The sequence below is a fragment of the Rhinoderma darwinii genome, chromosome 6 (genome assembly GCF_050947455.1).
Source record: "Rhinoderma darwinii isolate aRhiDar2 chromosome 6, aRhiDar2.hap1, whole genome shotgun sequence".
Taxonomy (NCBI): Eukaryota; Metazoa; Chordata; class Amphibia; order Anura; family Rhinodermatidae; genus Rhinoderma; species Rhinoderma darwinii.
Genome location: NC_134692.1, coordinates 71,344,578 through 71,364,080, shown reverse-complemented (window position 1 = coordinate 71,364,080; position 19,503 = coordinate 71,344,578). Strand labels below are relative to the sequence as shown.

Here is a 19,503-nt window from a genome sequence, read left to right as displayed (position 1 = left end):
AGCTCAAGTTTGCTGGAATGATTTTCGGGTGCCATATTGCATTTGCAAAGCCCCTGAGATACCAAAACAGTGCAAATAACCCCAAAAGTGACCCCATTTGGGAAACTACAGACCTAAAAGAATTTATCTAGGGGTATAGTGAGCATTTTGATCCCCCAGTTTTGTTACTGAATTTAGTGGAATTAGGCTGTGAAAACTCCTATTGTTATTTATTCTTTTTTTTTGCGGCGTTCACCGTGGGCTATAAATGACATTTAAATTATTCTGCAGGTCGATCCGATTATGGCGATACCATATGTATATAGGTTTTTCATGTTTTACGGTGTTTTCACAATAAAATCACGGTTTTAAAAAACTTATTTTGTTTCTGTGTCACCATATTCTCATAATTTGTTTATTTTTCCATTAAGAAATCTGTGTGAGGGCTTGTTTTTTGCAGAACAAACTTTAGTTTTTATTGGTACCATGTTTGGGTACATGCGACTTTTTGGACCTTATTTATTCAATTTTTGGAAGGCTGAAGTGACTAAATATAGCGATTCTGGTATTTAAAAAAAAAAAAGTTTACGCCGTTCACCGTGCAGGATAAATAACATCATATTTTTATAGTGCAGGCAATTACAGACGCGGCAATACCAATTTTGCATAGCTTATTTGTTTCATTTTTTTCTAATAAGACAAGACTTTTTGGGGGAGGGCAATTTATAATTTGATTACATTTTTTTTTCTACTTTTACTTTTTTTAGTCCCACTAGGGACTTTAAGATCCAACTGTTGGATCGTTGTTATAATACCCTGCAATACTTATGTATTGCAGGGTATTACACCTGTGAGTTTCACACTGGACACAAAGGACGTAATCGCCTTCCATAGATGGCAGACCCGGAGGCCTTTGTTAGGCCTCCGGTTGCCTTAGCAACAATCGGCATCCCGCAATCACGTAGCGGAATGCCGAGGTCGTTGTAACTCCTCAAATGCAGCGGTTCCTATTGACTACCGCATTTAATGGGTTAATCAGCGGCTGTGATCCCACCCGATGTCTTCTGTCAGTACTAAGGCTGCTAGTAGCAGCCAGCACTGACAGATGCCGGGCTGCAAGGAATGCCTGTGTGCTCCGTTAGTAGAACACGTAGATTACTGGGCTGCAGGCACAAGGACCAGAGCTGCAGTCCGTTAAACAACGTGGGGTGGTCGGGAAGAGGTTAAAGGACATGTTCTGCATTACTCAGACAACTAAATGTTATGAATGAATGAATGAGCAATGTCTAATCTTTAACCCGTTAGTGACCGCCCATAGGTGTTTTTACGGCGGTCACTAACGGGCTTTATTGTGATGCAGTAGCCTTTTTATCAGAATAAAACCGCACTGCCAGGAGCAGTAAAAGCTCCATGCCCTCTGCTACCGGAGGTAGCTGAGGGCTTGCAGCAGACCTGCTCGAGCGGACGTGATCGAAATCAGCATCGATCCCACCCGTTTAACCCCTCAGATGCGGCGTTCAAGTCAATAACGACCGCCGCATTTCAGTTGTTTTAGAGGTGGGGGCTCGCGGTCTGCCTTTAGTCAACGCATGTTAGTTTTAGGGTATGTTCACACAGGCTATTTTTCGGGCGTTATTCGCTTCCAAACATCTGCCCATTGATTTCAATGGGAAAAACGTAATTCCAATCCCACGGGGCGTTTTTTACGCGGCCATTTTAAAAAACGGCCACGTAAAAAAACGTCTCTTAAAAAGAAGTGCACTTATTGAGACGTTTTTCATTGACTCAATAGAAAAACAGCTCCAAAAACATCCGTAAAATAAACAGCGAAAAATGCTAGTTTGATTAACCCCTTCCCGACATTTGTTGCATGGATAAGTCATGGAAAGCTAGTGCTTCCCGCATTTTGCCGTATCTATGCGACAAATGGTGGACACGGCTCAGAAGCTGAGTCGGTGCCACCATCGCCGGATGTCAGCGGTATCTTACAGCTGATATCCGGTTGTAATGGCAGGGACCGAAATTAGCTTCGATCCCCGCCATTAACCCCTTAAATGCAGCGCTCAAACGCTGCATTTAAGCTGTTTGCAGCTCATCGGAACCCCAGAAATGAAATTGCAAAGGTTCCGGGGGCTGCAATGGCAACCGGAGGCCTAATACTGGCCTCCCGGTCTGCCTAGCATGGTAAACTTCCATTCCCCGCCCGGCGGCGGGACCTGAAAAGCTTCTGCAGCCGACGGCAAGATGGCGCCGGCTCAGGAGCTGAGCCGGTGTCATCAGCTGTGGATGTCAGCTGTATGTTACAGCTGACATCCACCTGTAATGGCAGGAACCGGAGCTAACTCTGATCCCTGCCATTAACCCCTTCGATGCAGCGTTCGCTGCATTTTAGAGGTGGCTAGCAGATCGCCAGCCCTGCCATGCAATCAGGGCTGGCGACTGCTGCTATGGCAACAGGAGACCTAACAATGGCCTCCTGCTCTGCCATTGCAGAAGCTGATTAGGCCCCGCCGGGAGGCAAAGCCTAATGGGCTTTTTGACAGTGAATGACTGACAGATCTAATACATTGCACTACATACGTAGTGCAATGTATTAGAAAAAAACAAGTCCCATAGTGGGACTTAAAAAACAAGGGTTAAAAAAGTGTAAAAAAAAAAGTTTTAAAACATATAAATAAAAGTTTCAAGTAATAAAATAAAACACAATCGCCCTGTTCCCTTATCAAGTGCTTTATTATTGAAAAAAAATAATAAACCATACATATTTGATATCGCCGTGTCCGTAACCGCCTGAACTATAAAAATATTATGTTATTTATTCGACGCAGTGAACGGGGAAAAAAAAAACGCCCGTAGAAAAAACTGTACTAGAATTTCTGTTTTTTGGTCACTTTGCCCTGCAAATATTGGAATAAAAAGTGATCAAAAAGTCGCATGTATCCAAAAATGGTACCTATATAGACTATAGTTCGTCTCGCAAGAAACAAGCCCTCATACAGCTCCGTCGACTACAAAATTAAAAAGTTATGTTTCTCACAACATGGCGACAGAAAAAACTACATTCTTTTAACAAAAGCAATTTTATTGTGCAAAAAGTTGTAAAACATAAAAAAGTGCTCTAAATTAGGTATCGCCGGAATCGGACTGACCCACAGAATAAAGTTAACATATAGTTTATAAAGCGCATGGTAAACGCAGTATAAAAAAAAATAATTAAAAAAAACAACTATGCCAGAATTGCAGTTTTTAAAAAGTGATCAAAAGGTCGCATGTACCCCAAAATGGTACCAATAATAACTACAGCTCATCCCGCACAAAAACAGCCCCCATAACACTACGTCTATCAAAAAACAAAATTAGTTAAGGCTTCCATAACTCAGGAAATAAAAAACATGCAGTTGTGCCGGCCCGAGGGGAACATTTCTTCTGTTTCAGGAGGCGAATTATCAAGGCCCTAAAATTAGGGAACGAGGAAGGGTAGGGCCCAAATATATCTGCTGGAACCAGGACAACACTTCCCAGCAAAATTCCCCACACTGCAAAGGTGCGGAGTGTGGACCAAAAGAGGGATAAGGAAGGACAATTATCAGTGCGACACTGGCCGGTGCAGAAAGGATTGCTTCACAGCGTAACACACATATATGGATTATTTTATTGTTTTTTTAAACCAAATTATTATACCACCTGACTATGCCCCTGATGTACTCTGCCCGGCTTGCATGTGCCCCCACATTATAAACGGAAACACCAGCAATACTCCAACAAATCTACTACCAAACAAATCCACGCTCCAAAAGCCAAATGGTGCTCCCTCCCCTCTGAACTCTACAGCGTGCCCAAACAGCAGTTTACTTCCACATTTATGGCATCGCCAAACCCGGAAGAACCCTTTTAACAATTTATGGGGTATGTGTCTCCAGTGGCACAAGCTGGGCATGACATATTTGCCACTGAAATAGAATATCTAGGGAAAAATTTAAATTTTAGTTTGCACCATCCGCAGCGCAATAATTTATGGAAAAGACCTGTGGGGTGAAAATGCTCACTATACCTCTTAATAAATGCCTTGAGGGGTGCAGTTTCCAAAATTGGGTCACATCTCAGGGGTTTCTTTTATTATTTCCCATCAGAGCTCTGCAATTGTGAATCAATACTTTGTAAATCACAAAATTAGGCCTCAATTTTACATGGTACTCTTTCACTCCTGAGCCCTGTCAAATATCCAGGCAAAAGATTAGGGCCACATGTAGAGTGTTTCTAAAACCGGGAAACACAGCATAATAATTAAAGAGCTGTCTTGTTATGGTGGCACAAGCTGGGCACGACATATTGGCATATCTAATGGAAAAAAATCCAATTTTCACTCTGCAACATCGAGTGCACACTAATTTCTGCAAAACACTTGCAGGGTTAACATGCTCACTACACTACCTAGGTGAATACCTTGAGGGGTGTAGTTTCCAAAATGTGGTCACATCTGGGGGGTTTCCACTGCTTTGGTCCCACAGGGGCTTTGCAAATGCGACATAGCGCCCAGAAACCAATCCAGTAAAATCTGCCCTCCAAAAGCCAAATGGCACTCCTTCCCTTCTGAGCCCTACTGTGTGCCCAAAAAGCAGTTTATTAGCACATATAAGAGAAAGTGCTTTACAAATTTTGTGGTGCTTTTTCTCCTTTAGTCCTTGTGGAAATGAAAAAAAAAATAGCTAAACCCACATTTTCTTTGAAAAAATGTAGATTTTAATTTTTACGGCCTAATTCCAATAGTTTTTGCAAAAAACCTCTGCGGTCAAAATGTTCACTATACCGCTAGATAATTAGCTCAATGGGTGTAGTTTCGAAAATGGGGTCACTTGTGGAGGGGTTTCCACTGTTTTGTCCCATATGGGGCTTTGCAAATGCGACATGTGGGTTCCTTGAGGTGTGTTGTTTCCCAAATGGGGTCACTTTCGGGGGGATTTCCCCTGTTTTGGCACCGCGAGAGCCCTTCAAACCTGACACGGTGCCTAAAATATATTCTAATAATAAAAAGAAGGCCCCAAAATCCTCTAGGTGCTCCTTTGCTTCTGAGGCTGGTGCTTCAACCTATTACCACACTAGGGCCACATGTGGGATATTTCGTAAAGCTGCCGAAACTGGGCATTAAATATTGAGTTGCATTTCTCTGGTAAAAGCTTCTGTGTTACAAAAAAAATGGATCAAAAATGAATTTCTACAAAAAGAAATGAAATTTGTAAATTTCACCTCTACATTGCTTTAATTCCTGTGAAACATCTAAAGGGCTAAGAAACTTTCTAAATGCTGTTTTGAATACTTTGAGGGGTGAAGTTTTTAAAATGGGGTGACTCTTTGGGGGTTTCTAATATATAAGGCCCTCAAAGCCACTTCACATCTGAACTGGCCCCTGTAAAAATAGCCTTTTGAAATTTCCTTGAAAATGTGAGAAATTGCTGCTAAAGTTTTAAGCATTGTAACGTCCTAGAAAAATAAAAGTATGTTCAAAAAACGATGCCAATCTAAAGTAGACATGTGGGGGATGTGAATTAGCAACAATTTTGTGTGGTATAACTGCCAAGCAGATACATTTAAATTGAGAAAAATGCTAATTTTTTGCTACATTTTGGTGTTCTCCACAATTAAATACTGAATGTATTGAGCAAATTTTACCAGTAACATAAAGTCCAATGTGTCACGAGAAAACAATATCAGAATCGCTTGGATAGGTAAAAGCATTCCAAAGTTATTACCACATAAATTTAAACATGTCAGATTTAAAAAATTAGGCTCGGTCAGGAAGGTCAAAAGTGGCCAAAGAGGGAAGGGGTTAAAAAACGGCTGAAAATCAGGAGCTGTTTTCCCTTGAAAACAGCTCTGTATTTTCAGCCTTATTTTGTTAACCATGTGAACAGACCCTTATACATACACAGAATATTGCAGTGTATTATAAATGCAATCAAACGATCGCATAATACATTTTACTAGTGGGACTAAAAAAAAAGTTTATAAAAAGTTTAATAAAGGTAATAATAAATAAAAATCCCAAGTAAAAAAAAAAAAATGAAAAACCCACTTTAAAAGTTTTCACGGATTTGGTATAGCTGATTCCGTAACGACCCCAACTATAAAACAATTACAATATTTAACTTGCACGATGAATGACATAAAAAATAAAACCATGCCGGAATTGCGCTCTTCAAATTTTTTTTTATAAAAAGTGATCAAAAAGTAAAAAAAAAAAAAAGGCTTACATAATTTCTTAGAACAAAACATATTAGCTCCTATGTGTAGAAATTTTTACCTTCCTTTTTCTCATCCCTTGGTTGAACTTGATGGACATGTGTCTTTTTTCAACCGTACTAACTATGTAACTCCAAAATGATAGTGTAGTACCGTGTTAGCCAGAAACATTATGCAATGTTTAAATACTTTTGTGTCAAAAAAGACTAAAGTATTGTAGGTATGATACCTTTATTGGCTAACCGTAAAAATTATAAATACAAGCTTTCAAAGCACGAAGGCTCCTTCTTCAGGCTGTTTACAAATGAATGACTTAGAAAAGAGCACAGCATTTAGGATGATACACAAAGACATGAGGTGATACATCATTAAGATAAGATGGGGCAATAAAACTGAGGTTATAGGGATGATAATTTAGGAGTTAAGGGATCTGGAGTCAGTCTGATCGGGGATGTGACGTGTGTCCATTTAATGGCTCATAAATGCAGGTGTGAGATTGAGGTTTCGTGTCAATGGCTGGAATGTTATCATCAGCTTGAATTCCCAAATTTCCCAGCGCTAGATACAGTTGCTCTGTTTACAGTATAAAAAGCAGCTGTATCTCTATCTCAAAAAGTAAAAATAATTTTTTAATAAAAATGATTTAGAAAGTTGTACAAAACACACTGATAGACATTTTTATTTAAAAAAAACTATTTCAAAAGGTGTACATAGCCTTTAAAGGGTAACTAATCGTTCCACAAACTTCTGACATGTCATAGTGACATGTCAGAAGTTTTGATCGATGGGGTCTGAGGACTGAGACCCCCACCAATCGCTAAAACAAAGCGGTAGAAGCGCTCGTGTTAGCACTGTGTTGCTTCGTTTCTATTCGGCTTTTTCCGGAAAGCCGATGTAGCGGAGTACGGGCTCATAGACTTTCTATTGCATCCATACAGCGTTAGATCGTTTTGCGAAAAAAGCCAAAAAGGCTATGTTGTTGTCATGTGCATCTATGCCTGTTTGAGGTGTCTCATGATTGTATGTGCCTTGGCAGCAGCTGCCTGGCACTAGTTTCTAAAGTTAAGTTTACTTTCATCCAAAGCTGCCATGTCCCTTTCAGTGGCAGTTTCACAGAGTGCTTTACTATTTCATACACAATTGTAAAATGTGTTTTCTTTGCCCAAGTGCATAACCCTACATTTATCCGCATTAAACTTGATTTGCAATATTATATCATCCTTTTATGTGTGAACTACTTTACAGAGCGTGTCATTAATTCTTACCAAAGCTGCTTTTGAAGATGGTAAAAGTCTCTCTTGCTTGCAGTACAAAATAGCTCGTTGTGTACGTTTCACCAAGTGATGTGCAACAGAGTGTTGAACTGAAGTTGCAATGTCAGCTGCACAAGAAAGCAATTCCCCTTTCTCTATACCTAGTGAACGATATTATTGAAAACAAAAAAACACACTATTTAAGAATGCTGTGGCATACAAGAGAAGTAAATTATTTTAAGAAGCACTCAAAGGATAATCTTATTTCAATCCCTTCGTTTGTAAAGTAGGTTAGCTAAAAAAGTAGTGAAAGTAGTTCTCTTACAGAGAGTAAAACATTTGTTGTAAAATTGTTGTAAAATCCGCTCCATCCACTTAGATTACGAGAACGGCCTTTGACTAGTCGAATCATACAGCCTCTGCTTTGCGGACCGGACGTTAGTCTCTGTATGCAAGTCTCACTGCACTGGTTGCCCATCCCCTTCCGAATAAAATTCAAACTTATTACTCTCACCCACAAAGCTCTCCACAGTGCTGCACCTCCTTACATCTCCTCCCTCATCTCTGTCTACCACCCTACTCGGGCTCTACGTTCTGCCAACGACCTTAGATTAAAATCCTCCATAATCCGAACCTCCCACTACCGTCTCCAGGATTTCTCTCGTGCTGCACCCGTCCTCTGGAATGTGCTACCCCAGACAATCAGATTAATTCCCAATATCCACAGTTTTAAACGTGCCCTGAAAACACATCTATTTAGACAGGCCTATAAAATTCCCTAATCTGACTCCTTTTCATGGCCCTCCATTTAGATTAGTCATCAGAATAAGATTCCCTCACACTCCTTCTCTTCATGTCCGTCATACACGGATAGTGGCTGGTGACCGGCTCATGCAGCTTTATGATACCACCGCATGTGTATAAAAATGGCCGGACCATTGTACAGAACAAACACTATTACACTTTGTGTCTCCCTTATGTCCTCATAGATTGTAAGCTCTTGCGAGCAGGGTCCTCACTCCCCAGGTTTGAATTGTAAATTAACTTTGTCACTATGTAATGTCTGATATTGTTTGCATGTTCCCTCTACATTGTAAAGTGCTGCGTAATATGTTGGCGCTATATAAATAAAGATTATTATTATTATTATTATTATTATAAAGGGGCCTCGATGTGACTTTAATAGGCTTGCATAGAGATTAGCTGAATCCTACAGAATCTGCTGTGCGGACCGGAAGTTAGTCAGAGTGCAGGTCATGTGATCTAACGATGGACCGGTATGGAGCAGATAATTTTACAATAATGCCACCGGTAAGAAAATTACTTTTACTACCTTTTATCTGACCTTCTTCACAAACAAAGCGAAAGAAAAATGTTTCTCCCAGAGTGTTTGTTTCTTTAATTAAAAAAAGGGACATTTTTTAAGAATATGTAGTGATGCTACAAAGCATTTGAAGAAGTTTTTTTAAATGTAGCTGGGAAAATAATAATAATCTGTTATAAAATAATCCTCTTTAAAAGAGACTCTGCAGTAAAAAGTTTAGGAGTGCAAAAGGATTCAGATATGGCACTTATGCCAGAACTCCATTAAAGAGAACATTAAGGGTGCAGTCATACGGGCATCCAAGTGTTCAGAGAGGGAATATTCCACAGGTTAAACTGTATCAGAGTGTAGATAGGGAGGAAAGCAGAGTCGAAGGGAGGGGAAAACACACAGGCTAGTGTAGAGAAAGAGAAGACAACTCATGAGCATGCTGCAGTGGGAGGGTGGGGTTATCACACACTCCTCAACATCTGTCAGAACAAGGTAGAAGAGATCCCTCATGAGGTCATGAGCTGTAGACAGCAGTACAGGGATGAAGCTGTGCTAGTACATGATAGCTAGTGAAGGCAAAAGCATACTGGATTAACAGAACTCATATCAAGCATGTATTACTGGTAAACTGCGTATCAGGCGGTTCTGATAATAAATTGAAGGAATGAAGATTGCAGCCTGAAACTTAGTGCAACCTTTTCACTCTAGGGAACCCCAAAAATATAAAAATTATGGTAAACAAATATACCTCCCCTTGCATTGGCATTTTTTTTTTAATGACGCAACCCTTCACTTTAGGCTGATATACCATATATGAATTTGTTGTATATTTTGGGATTTGTCCCGAGGCCAGCTTGACATGAAACCGTTAATTTTTAAATAGAATGTTTTATTCTGAATTCATGTAAGAATTTAACTAGAAATATATGGATTGGATGTGCATGCTTTTCATTTGTGAAAATAGAAACCTATAGTAATGGAAAAGGGTTGTCTTATTGGAACAACTCCTTTGTATAATTTTATACTTGGGATGAATGTTTAAGACAGGGGTGGGGATCGTCCTGGCAACGGGCCGTTTAATGCCCGCGAGATAATTTGGTCTGGCCCAACCTCATTCAGACCAACCTGCTGCTGCGTCATTCGCTACTTGGCTCCGTCCACCCTATTCGCTCACATTTAGGCGTAGGAGGAGGGTGGACGAAGCAAAGTAGCAGTCTGAGTGAGGTTGGTACATCCAGGCCGTAGAATGGACCAGTCCGGTCACGTGACCTGAGTCACCTGACCTTGCATCAGTAATGTGAAGTCAGGTGACTGGATCACTACGAACACAGCACGCACCAACCTCACTGACCGTCGCTGCCGCCGTGTCATTCTCTGCTTAGATGGAGCCAAATATTGCGGCGGTCTGAGTGAGAGATAGGACCTGTCCTAAACGCATGAAGTGAGGTCAGGTGACTTAAAGGGGTTTTTCCATCAAGGACATGTCATAAATGTCAGATAGTTGCGGGTCCCAGATCTATCTCTAGAACGGGGGCCCCTAAACCCCGTTCTACCACTCTGTGTTGTGGCTGAAGCTTGTGATTTCCTAACACGAATAAGAAAACAGCGTAATTCGGATGTTACGCTGCTTCCGTAACGGTCATTCACTACCATGGGAGTTACGGAAATAGCGTAGCTCAGCGAGATATGCTGTTTCTTTCTTCATGGTCATAAATCAGCCAGAACACAGAGAGGTAGAACGGGGTTTAGGGGGCCCCGTTCTAGAGATAGGTGCGGGTCCCAGAGGTGGGACCCGCATCTATCTGACATTTATGACATATCCAGTGGATATGTCATAAATGTCCCTGATGGGAAAACACCTTTAAGTAAGTCGGTACAACTTACTGCTTGAAGCGGTTCTTTTCAAAACTTACCAAAGAGTCGTCCACTCCAGACTGACCGACGCAGTAGCAACATCATTAATACCAGCTAACATCACACGACTCACCAAAGAGAAGCAGTCTCAGCCATCATATTGGGGGTGAGTTAATGAAATGTTTGACCAAATATAGCAGGATAAGTGTAATGACAGGGATAGGGAAACAGACAAGTGAGCCCTAATCTACCGCCACTCAGTCCCTGCCTACTTGCAACGACCCGCCCTAGGCGACGGGGTACAACTGGGCGACGGTCCCTACACTCAGTAAGTGCACGACAGACAACCAGACAAGGAAAAACAGAACAAAGGGAAACGGGGCAGTTGCCCACGGCAACACCGTGAGCAACAAGAGTAGTAAACGAGCCGAGTCAAACCAGGAGAGTATGAGGTGCCAAACGCAGAGCAGGAGAGTAGTGAACAAGCAGAGTCAAACCAGGAGTGTACGAGGTACCAAACGCAGAGCAGAAGAGTAGTCAGTAAGCCAGTGTCAATACGAAGCAGGGACAAGTAGTTCAAGAAGCTGCAGCAGGGCCAGGAAACCAACAGAGAAGAATCACAAGCAAGGAGGAACAGGAAAGGCAGGTATAAATAGACAGAGGGCGGGAGCTAGCGCCGTCTGGCCAGGCTGTGATAGGCTCTCCCACTCCTAAGCCTGCCATCCTGAGTGGTGGAAGATGGAGTTAGTCTCACAGACATAGAAGCAGGTGCAGGCTGATTACCTATGGGCGTGGATACAGAAGCTGTGCCTGGCAGATCCTTAACAATAAGTTTTAAGTTGATAATGTATGGCCCGCGAATGAGGTTATAAATATCCAAATGGCCTATGGCAGAAAAAGGTTCCCCATCCTTGGTTTAAAATACTGTTTATAGCACAGTTGTGTGGTGCTGGACTATTGTTCGCACAATTCTTGTAGACACAACTGAAGCACTTACCACATGAGATGGCATGATGTTTAAAATCATTAGCAATGTTTTAACTAAAGTTTTAAATCAACGTAGGTACATTTGATGGGAACAATTGGAAAAAAAAATCAAAAACATAAAAATAACAAAAAAGCCAAGGAATTGTGGGATACCTTCCTTAAGCTCTAGTTTTTGAATAAGACAATCATAATAGTTGCGCAGTCCAGAAAAGGAAAAGTTGCAGTCTTGGTACTGTGCCATTGGAGGATTGTGTTTGACAAACTTTTTCTCACCAAACTGAGCCAAGTACTCTATAGATTGTCCGCCACTCATTGAAGAACACTCAGAATTTTTGAGCAATGAGAGTCTCCTTGCAACCTAAAAAGAAGTTTTACATTATGTCACTATGCATTTTTGTTTTAGTTGCATAAAATTGACGTTCAGGCTACTCATGCTAATATTTTAAAGTACAAGACAGCCCTATTGGAAGATATCTACTAAGACAGTATATTAACTAAAATCTTTTAATAGAGTTATTAAGAATTTGAACAATACAGAAACACTACTAGCAGCAATACACATTGCTAGGTCATGGACATAAAAAAATTTAAAAAAGAGAATACAGCAAGGATGCCTATCAGTCTGCATTAGATACATTACAAATGAGCTAATTTTAGGGTATTCATTTATTTGCGGATTTAAGGATTCCTTTAGTCTGTAATTTAGTGTGATTTTGGAATATGGTTTAATTTCTCAGCCTATCCCTTTGCACACTAGTAATGCTCAGGCAACCAAATGTTTAAACTTTATGGGCCTCCAGATGTTTTCTTGATAGAGTAATAAATTTGGCTATGCAAAGTCTCATTTTAAAATTAGTCCGAAGTACAGTAAAAAAAATTTGTGTAGTACCGTGATAGCCAATAAAAATTATGCAATGTTAAATACTTTTGTGTCAAAAAAGACAAAAGCATTATAGGTGTGATACTTTTATTGGCTAACCAAAAAATTATGTTTGCAAGCTTCAGAGCACACAGGCTCCTTCTTCAGGCAAGTTTACAAATTAATGATTTAGAAAAGAGCACAACATTTAAAGATGTTAAACAAAGACATTTTGTTTAGCATTTGTCGTAATTCTATTGCAAAATTTACTGGGACTGGATGAATGTAGTGAACTACAATAAAAACAATGAAAAAAAATTGTGTCCTAATAGTGCAGCAACATTACACTCGCCTCACCTGGGGCAGTTGTGCTAAACACAGGAACACATAAGTGCAAAAGCTAAATGCAGCTGTAGCTCCTCCTCATCAAACAAAATATTAGAGTAATTCAAAAGTGTTTTTGTATAAATGAACTTGAGGTTGCTGAACTGCTATAATACAAATGATTAATAGATATTGGTAAAGTAATAGAGATTGATAATTTATTAGATAAAACAAATAAAAAAACACACGGTCTCAAATGGCGAAAAAAGTGTCGCCAATGCGCCCTAGAATTTGCAAATGGTGACAAGAATTGACAGTCTTGTCGCCATTTGTGGTAACTTTAAGAAAAAGAAAATCCATTTCCCCCTGTGTATAGCAGGCATGCTGCACACTAGGCATGTCTGCTAGACCCGCCTCTGACATCACTCAACGCCCGTGCCCACCAGTGGGATCAGGAGTCAGATAAGCCACGCAGAGGAACGTCTGCGGATGCCGTTTACTGATCTCATCTCCAATGTTCTCTGTGCTTTGTTCTTTAGTCAGTCCCACTTTTCCCTCCTTGCAATTGTGAAAAAGTCAATCTGGGGTCCCAAAATGTATGTGTGTTATGCTAATGGGGGAGACTGAGTTATTTCACCAATCAGAATCGTGGAAAGGGCATGGGAGAGAATAGAGCCAGAAGAAGCCATCGAGTCTTCTGAGTGCTCCTGAATAATTGTGATGGCTCAGACTCCATCAATGAGAAGGCTCAGATTCTGATCAAGTTCAATTGCCAGCTATTTCTATTCTGTAACTCATTCCTTTTAGCAGAAGCCTATGTAGCCAATAGGAATGAATACATGCACCCTCTCAGCTTCTTTCTGATATGAAACGCATACCGCTGAAATTAGATCAGACATTAGACCTTTATTAAACGCTTCTAATTCACTTAGAATATGTAAGCTTAAAGGGTTATTCCCAACATACTTTTATGTCCAAGTGTCCTGGACTTTAAATGTATTAATATCCCTAATTCACACCATACCGTCCCTATAGACAACAAAAAAATCTACTATAATAATGCCCCCTATGGACAAGGATATAGCTGCTAGAATACCCCCTAGGCATAGAGGCCAAAAAATTGTCCATAGTTGGTAGTAAAATAGTAGTTACATTTTTGCACATGGGGACAGTATTATAGTAACAATATTCTTGTCCATAGGTAGCAGTATTATAGTAGTTTTATTCTTGTATGTAGGGGCAGTATTATTGTAAGTAGCGGTACTATTATAGCAGTTAATAAAGCAAGGCTTTTATTTATCTGTAAACATAGCCCTATGAAGGTTTGTGTTTTGCGGGATGAGTTGTATATTTTATATATCGTACCATTTTTTTGTACACTTAGTATATTGATAAATAATAACCACTGAGGAAAGAGCCCTGCGGGGAAGAGATCTACACCAAAAATTATATATAGATACCAAAGAAACTAGTGTTAAGCGACCAATACAATTGAAGCATATAAAAACATGATTTTATTGAGGCACATGTAAAAAATACAGCAAATGCATAAAAAAGAGGGGGATAATATAAGAATCCACCAAGATCACAAATAACTGAGTGGGCTGCTGGCAATGACACCTATACAATACATTTGATAAATTGTAAATAGTCTGCATGCAGGGCCGGCCTTAGGGGTGTATGACCTGTACAAGTGCACAGGGCGCGACTCCCTCCCAGCATGTAGGGGGCGCCACAAGGCTCTGCCTCTAGTCCTCTGCTCTTACTTACACACACTGAGTAAATAAGAGCCGAGGAGCAAGAGAAGAGGAGGAAGCTTCGCCCACAGCCCGTCCTGCAAGAAGCATGTGATCTTATCAGCAAGGGGATATGGTAAGTGTCTATGTGTGTCCCTGTGTGTATATATACAGTATGTGTGTCTGTGGTTGCATGTGTATATGTTACAGTGTGTGTGTATATATGTCTGCATGTGTTTATGAATCTTTGTAAAAGTGTGTTCAATATTAAAGTAGAACAGATAAAATGAAGATATCTGTGCCCTGCTGCCAGGGGTGAACCTAGCCTGTCTGCCGCCTGAGGCAAACTATAAAAAGGCGCCCCCCCCCCAAAAAAAAAAAACGGAGTTTTCTCATTCCTAGCTTTACACATCGAACACGCAATATATACATTTTTTAATTAGGAAAGCATTTGATGTTTATTTGTTAGGCCCTGTTCACATGGAGTATTTTGACGAGTTTTTGGGCGCGGAAACCGCTCCGCAAAACTCGTCAAATACCGGCCGAAAATGCCTCCCGAGAAAGAAGGGACATGCCCTATCTTCAGGCGTTTACGCCTCTGACCTCCCATTGACATCAATGGGAGGAAGAGAAAGGGTATTTCGGGGAGTTTTTTGCCCGTAGCACTCAATGGCCGCGAGCGAAAAACGCAGTGAAAATCGCGGCAAACGATGTGCAGGAAGGACAAAATTTGCCTCGAAATCCCAAACAGAATTTTGAGGCAGAATTTTCCTCCTGCAAAAAACTCAGTGTGAACACAGCCTTAAAGTGCTGTTTGAAGTATGGAAAATATTTAAAGAATTATTCTTACTGCCAATCAGTGCAGTGAAAATAGTACAGTCTGCCCTGCACTGCCCCATATCTCTCCTCGGCAGCCAGTCTCATTTGTGGCGTCACTCTCTGCAATTACATTCAGGCCAGTCCAGGACGGATCGCGCTTAGCGCTGTTTTGAAGCGGCACGTACTGGGCTGGTTGCTTTGCTCTACCTGCTGTATTGTAGTGGTCTGCCTGTGCTGACTTGATGCCAGTGGTGGATTCATATGATCTTTGGCCCTGGGCTGTACACAAGTTATGGGCCCACATACCACAAGTAAGTATCACCTACATGTCAAAGTGCATCATATGCCACGCTGCAGACTGTCTCTTAGGCCTCATTTACACGAGCGTGTGCGTTTTGCGCACGCAAAAAAACGCCGCGTTTTGCGTGCGCAAAAGGCACTTGACAGCTCCGTGTGTCATCAGCGTATGATGCGCGGCTGCGTGATTTTCGCGCAGCCGCCATCATAGAGATGAGGCTAGTCGACGTCAGTCACTGTCCAGGGTGCTGAAAGAGTTAACTGATCGGCAGTAACTCTTTCAGCACCCTCGACAGTGAATTCCGATCACCATATCGAGTAACCTGTTTAAAAAAAAAAGAGGTTCGTACTTACCGAGAACTTCCCGGCCGTTGCCTTGGTGACGCGTCCTTGGTGACGCGCCTCTCTTGACATCTGGCCCCACCTCCCTGGATGACGCGGCAGTCCATGTGACCGCTGCAGCCTGTGCTTGGCTTGTGATTGGCTGCAGCTGTCACTTGGAATGAATTGTCATCCCGGGAGGTCAGACTGGAGGTAGAAGCCGGGAGTTATCGGTAAGTCAGAACTTTTTTTTTTTTTTTTTACACGTTCACGTATATTGGGATCGGAAGTCACTGTCCAGGGTGCTGAACCAGTTTAACTCTTTCAGCACCCTGGACAGTGACTGTCTCCTGCCCGATTCGGTCAAAACGAGTTCGGCCGAACCCGGTGAATTTCGGTTCGCTCATCTCTAAGACACTCCGTTCGGATGTTTGTAAACAGAAAAGCACGTGGTGCTTTTCTGTTTACATTCAGTTTGACAGCTCTTGCGCGAATCACACAGTTCGCACGGAAGTGCTTCCGTGCGACCTTCGTGGTTTTCACGCACCCATTGACTTCAATGGGTGCGTGATGCGCGAAAAACGCAGATTTTTAGAACAAGTCGTGAGTATTTTTCAGCGCACTCACGCTGAGCAAAACTCACGGACTGTCTGCATGCCCCCATAGACTTGTATAGGTCCGTGCGACCCACGTGAAAAGCACGCGAATCGCACGGACGTATATCACGTTCGTGTAAATGAGGCCTAAGCGTGATCATCTGCTGCCACACTCACACTTCCCCACAGCCCACACCACAATAATTTACATAGATTGTAAGCCCAACATTACCAATAATACCCCCGTACTGTTACTGAATAATACCCCCATACTGTTACTGAATAATACCCCATACTGTTACTGAATAATACCTCCATACTGTTACTGAATAATACCCCCGTACTGTTACTGAATAATACCCCCATACTGTTACTGAATAATACCCCATACTGTTACTGAATAATACCTCCATACTGTTACTGAATAATACCCCCATACTGTTACTGAATAATACCCCATACGGTTAATGAATAATACCTCCATACTGTTACTGAATAATACCCCCATACTGTTACTGAATAATACCTCCATACTGTTACTGAATAATACCCCCATACTGTTACTGAATAATACCCCATACTATTACTGAATAATACCTCCATACTGTTACTGAATAATACCCCCGTACAGTTACTGAATAATACCCCCGTACAGTTACTGAATAATACCCCCATACTGTTACTGAATAATACCCCCATACTGTTACTGAATAATACCCCATACTGTTACTGAATAATACCTCCATACTGTTACTGAATAATACCCCCGTACTGTTACTGAATAATACCCCCGTACTGTTACTGAATAATACCCCCATACTGTTACTGAATAATACCCCCGTACTGTTACTGAATAATACCCCCGTACTGTTACTGAATAATACCCCCATACTGTTACTGAATAATACCCCCATACTGATACTGAATAATACCCCCATACTGTTACTGAATAATACCCCCATACTGTTACTGAATAATACCCCCATACTGTTACTGAATAATACCCCCATACTGTTACTGAATAATACCCCCATACTGTTACTGAATAATACCCCATACTGTTACTGAATAATCCCGCCGCACCATAACCACATAGTGACTGAATAATACCTCCATACTGTTACTGAATAATACTTCCATACGGTTACTGAATAAAATTACAAAACCATGAGCACTTATTACTACAACAGTGTCAGAAAAAACCCACCATACTGTTCGTGAATAAATCATACTATATATAGACCAATATTACCACCATATAGTGACCTTATAGAGGTAGATGTCAGTTATACACAAGATATCTGCAGACCATATAAGTGATTACAGTATAGTTATATCGAGTGACTATTGTGGCAAATTTAAGTTGTTAAAATTTTTATACTGCTTTTTTTTGGTAGGTTCCGCTGGAGCGTTTGGATTACGTCGTAGATTCATTGGACTACTCCGATGATCTACTTTTTTAAAAAAAAAAAAATGGTGAAAGTGGGTTGCAAGGGGGAGTTTAGATTTCAATAAAAGTTTTTCTTATGTCTGTTTTTTTAATACTTTATTATGGCCTTGGTAATGGCTGTTGTCTGATTGAGAGCGTCCATTACTAAGAAGGGGCTTCGTGTTAGCCAGTAAAAAGACTATCACTAACCCCTATTATTACCTCGGTTCTCACTGCCGCGATAGGAGTACGATCCAGTACCCGACCATCTGAAGCGACGGTAAGGCAGCAGGGCGGCCACAGGCTGGTTTTTCCAGGCTGGGAAGGGATAAAAAACGTGGCCCTTCCCACCCTGGTGATGCTAGGCTGCAGCTGCTGTATTGTATCTGGCTGGCTGTGAAAAATAGCAGGAACCCCACGTCTTTTTAAAAAAATAAATAGAAAAAAAATTACGTGAGATCCCCTCCATTTTTCATAACCAGCCAGATACAATAAAGCAGCAGCAGCCTAGCATTACCAGGGTGGGAAGGGCCATGGTTTTTGGCCATTCCGAGTCTGATAGTACCAGCCTGCGGCCACCCCAGTACCCGCCCTTCTCTTCAGACGGTCGGGTGCTGGATCGTACCCAGCTCTTCCCAGTACTCCTGGTGGCGGTGGGTACCAGGGTAATAATAGGGGTTAGTGCTAGCCTTATTACTTGCTAACACTAAGCCCCTTCTTAGTAATGGACGCTCTCGATCAGACAGCAGCCATTACTAAGGCGGTAATGAAGTATTAAAAAACAGACATAAAGAAATTTATTTTATTGAAATGACAACTCTTCCACAGAATCCACTTTAACCATTTTATTAAAAAAATAAAAATAAAGCTTAAATCAGCGAAGTAGTCCAACGAATCTACGACGTAGTCCAAATGGTCCAGCGGAACCTGCAAAACAAAAATTAGCAGTATGAAAAATAATAATAAAGTTGGCTGTCCCCACAGACGCACAAACATATGAATAAATAGCTACCTTCGGAAACATATTAAAATAATTAGGCCCATAAAATAAAACATATAAAATAAAAAAAAATAATTATAACACCTTTCTTTTAAAGAGAAACTTTCACCTCCCATACATGTACAGCTGAGTGCAGCATGTAATGGGGAGGGCTGCACAAACTCTGGGGCACTTTACATTTTTTTCTTAGCCTCCTTCGTTATTTAAATATCGGTGCTGTAATATTTGGCGCCCGATATTTAAATAACCCCATGAACTGTCAATGGGGAGGTAATTGGCAAGTGGGCGTGTAACATCGCCATGACACTGTCCAATCAGCTACGGTCAGCGTTACAGCAAGAGCTGGAGAGAGCGCGTGCGCGCAGCTCCGCCACCACTAAGGAACACAAGAGGAGAAGAAGAGTGTGAATTCTTCTTCTTCTGTTCCATGGCATCAGAGCTGTGCGCGCACGCACGCTCTCACTCTTTAGCTCTCGGCAGACAAGGACGATAAGACT

The 19,503-nt window shown here is 41.3% G+C and overlaps 1 protein-coding gene across 8 annotated transcripts in view; it reads right to left on the bottom strand.

The window, feature by feature from the left end:
- OSGEPL1 (O-sialoglycoprotein endopeptidase like 1) overlaps nt 1-19,503 on the bottom strand; it is a 118,813-nt gene that overhangs the window by 40,701 nt on the left and 58,609 nt on the right. For 7 of the 8 annotated variants that reach the window (XM_075831269.1, XM_075831271.1, XM_075831272.1 and 4 more), the window contains exons 4-5: nt 11,779-11,983; nt 7,482-7,630 (exon numbers count right to left, since the gene is read on the bottom strand). In XM_075831269.1, the coding sequence (XP_075687384.1) occupies nt 7,482-7,630; nt 11,779-11,983 (354 nt within the window). The remainder of the gene's footprint in view (nt 1-7,481; nt 7,631-11,778; nt 11,984-19,503) is intronic. The other variant, XM_075831268.1, reaches the window with a different exon arrangement.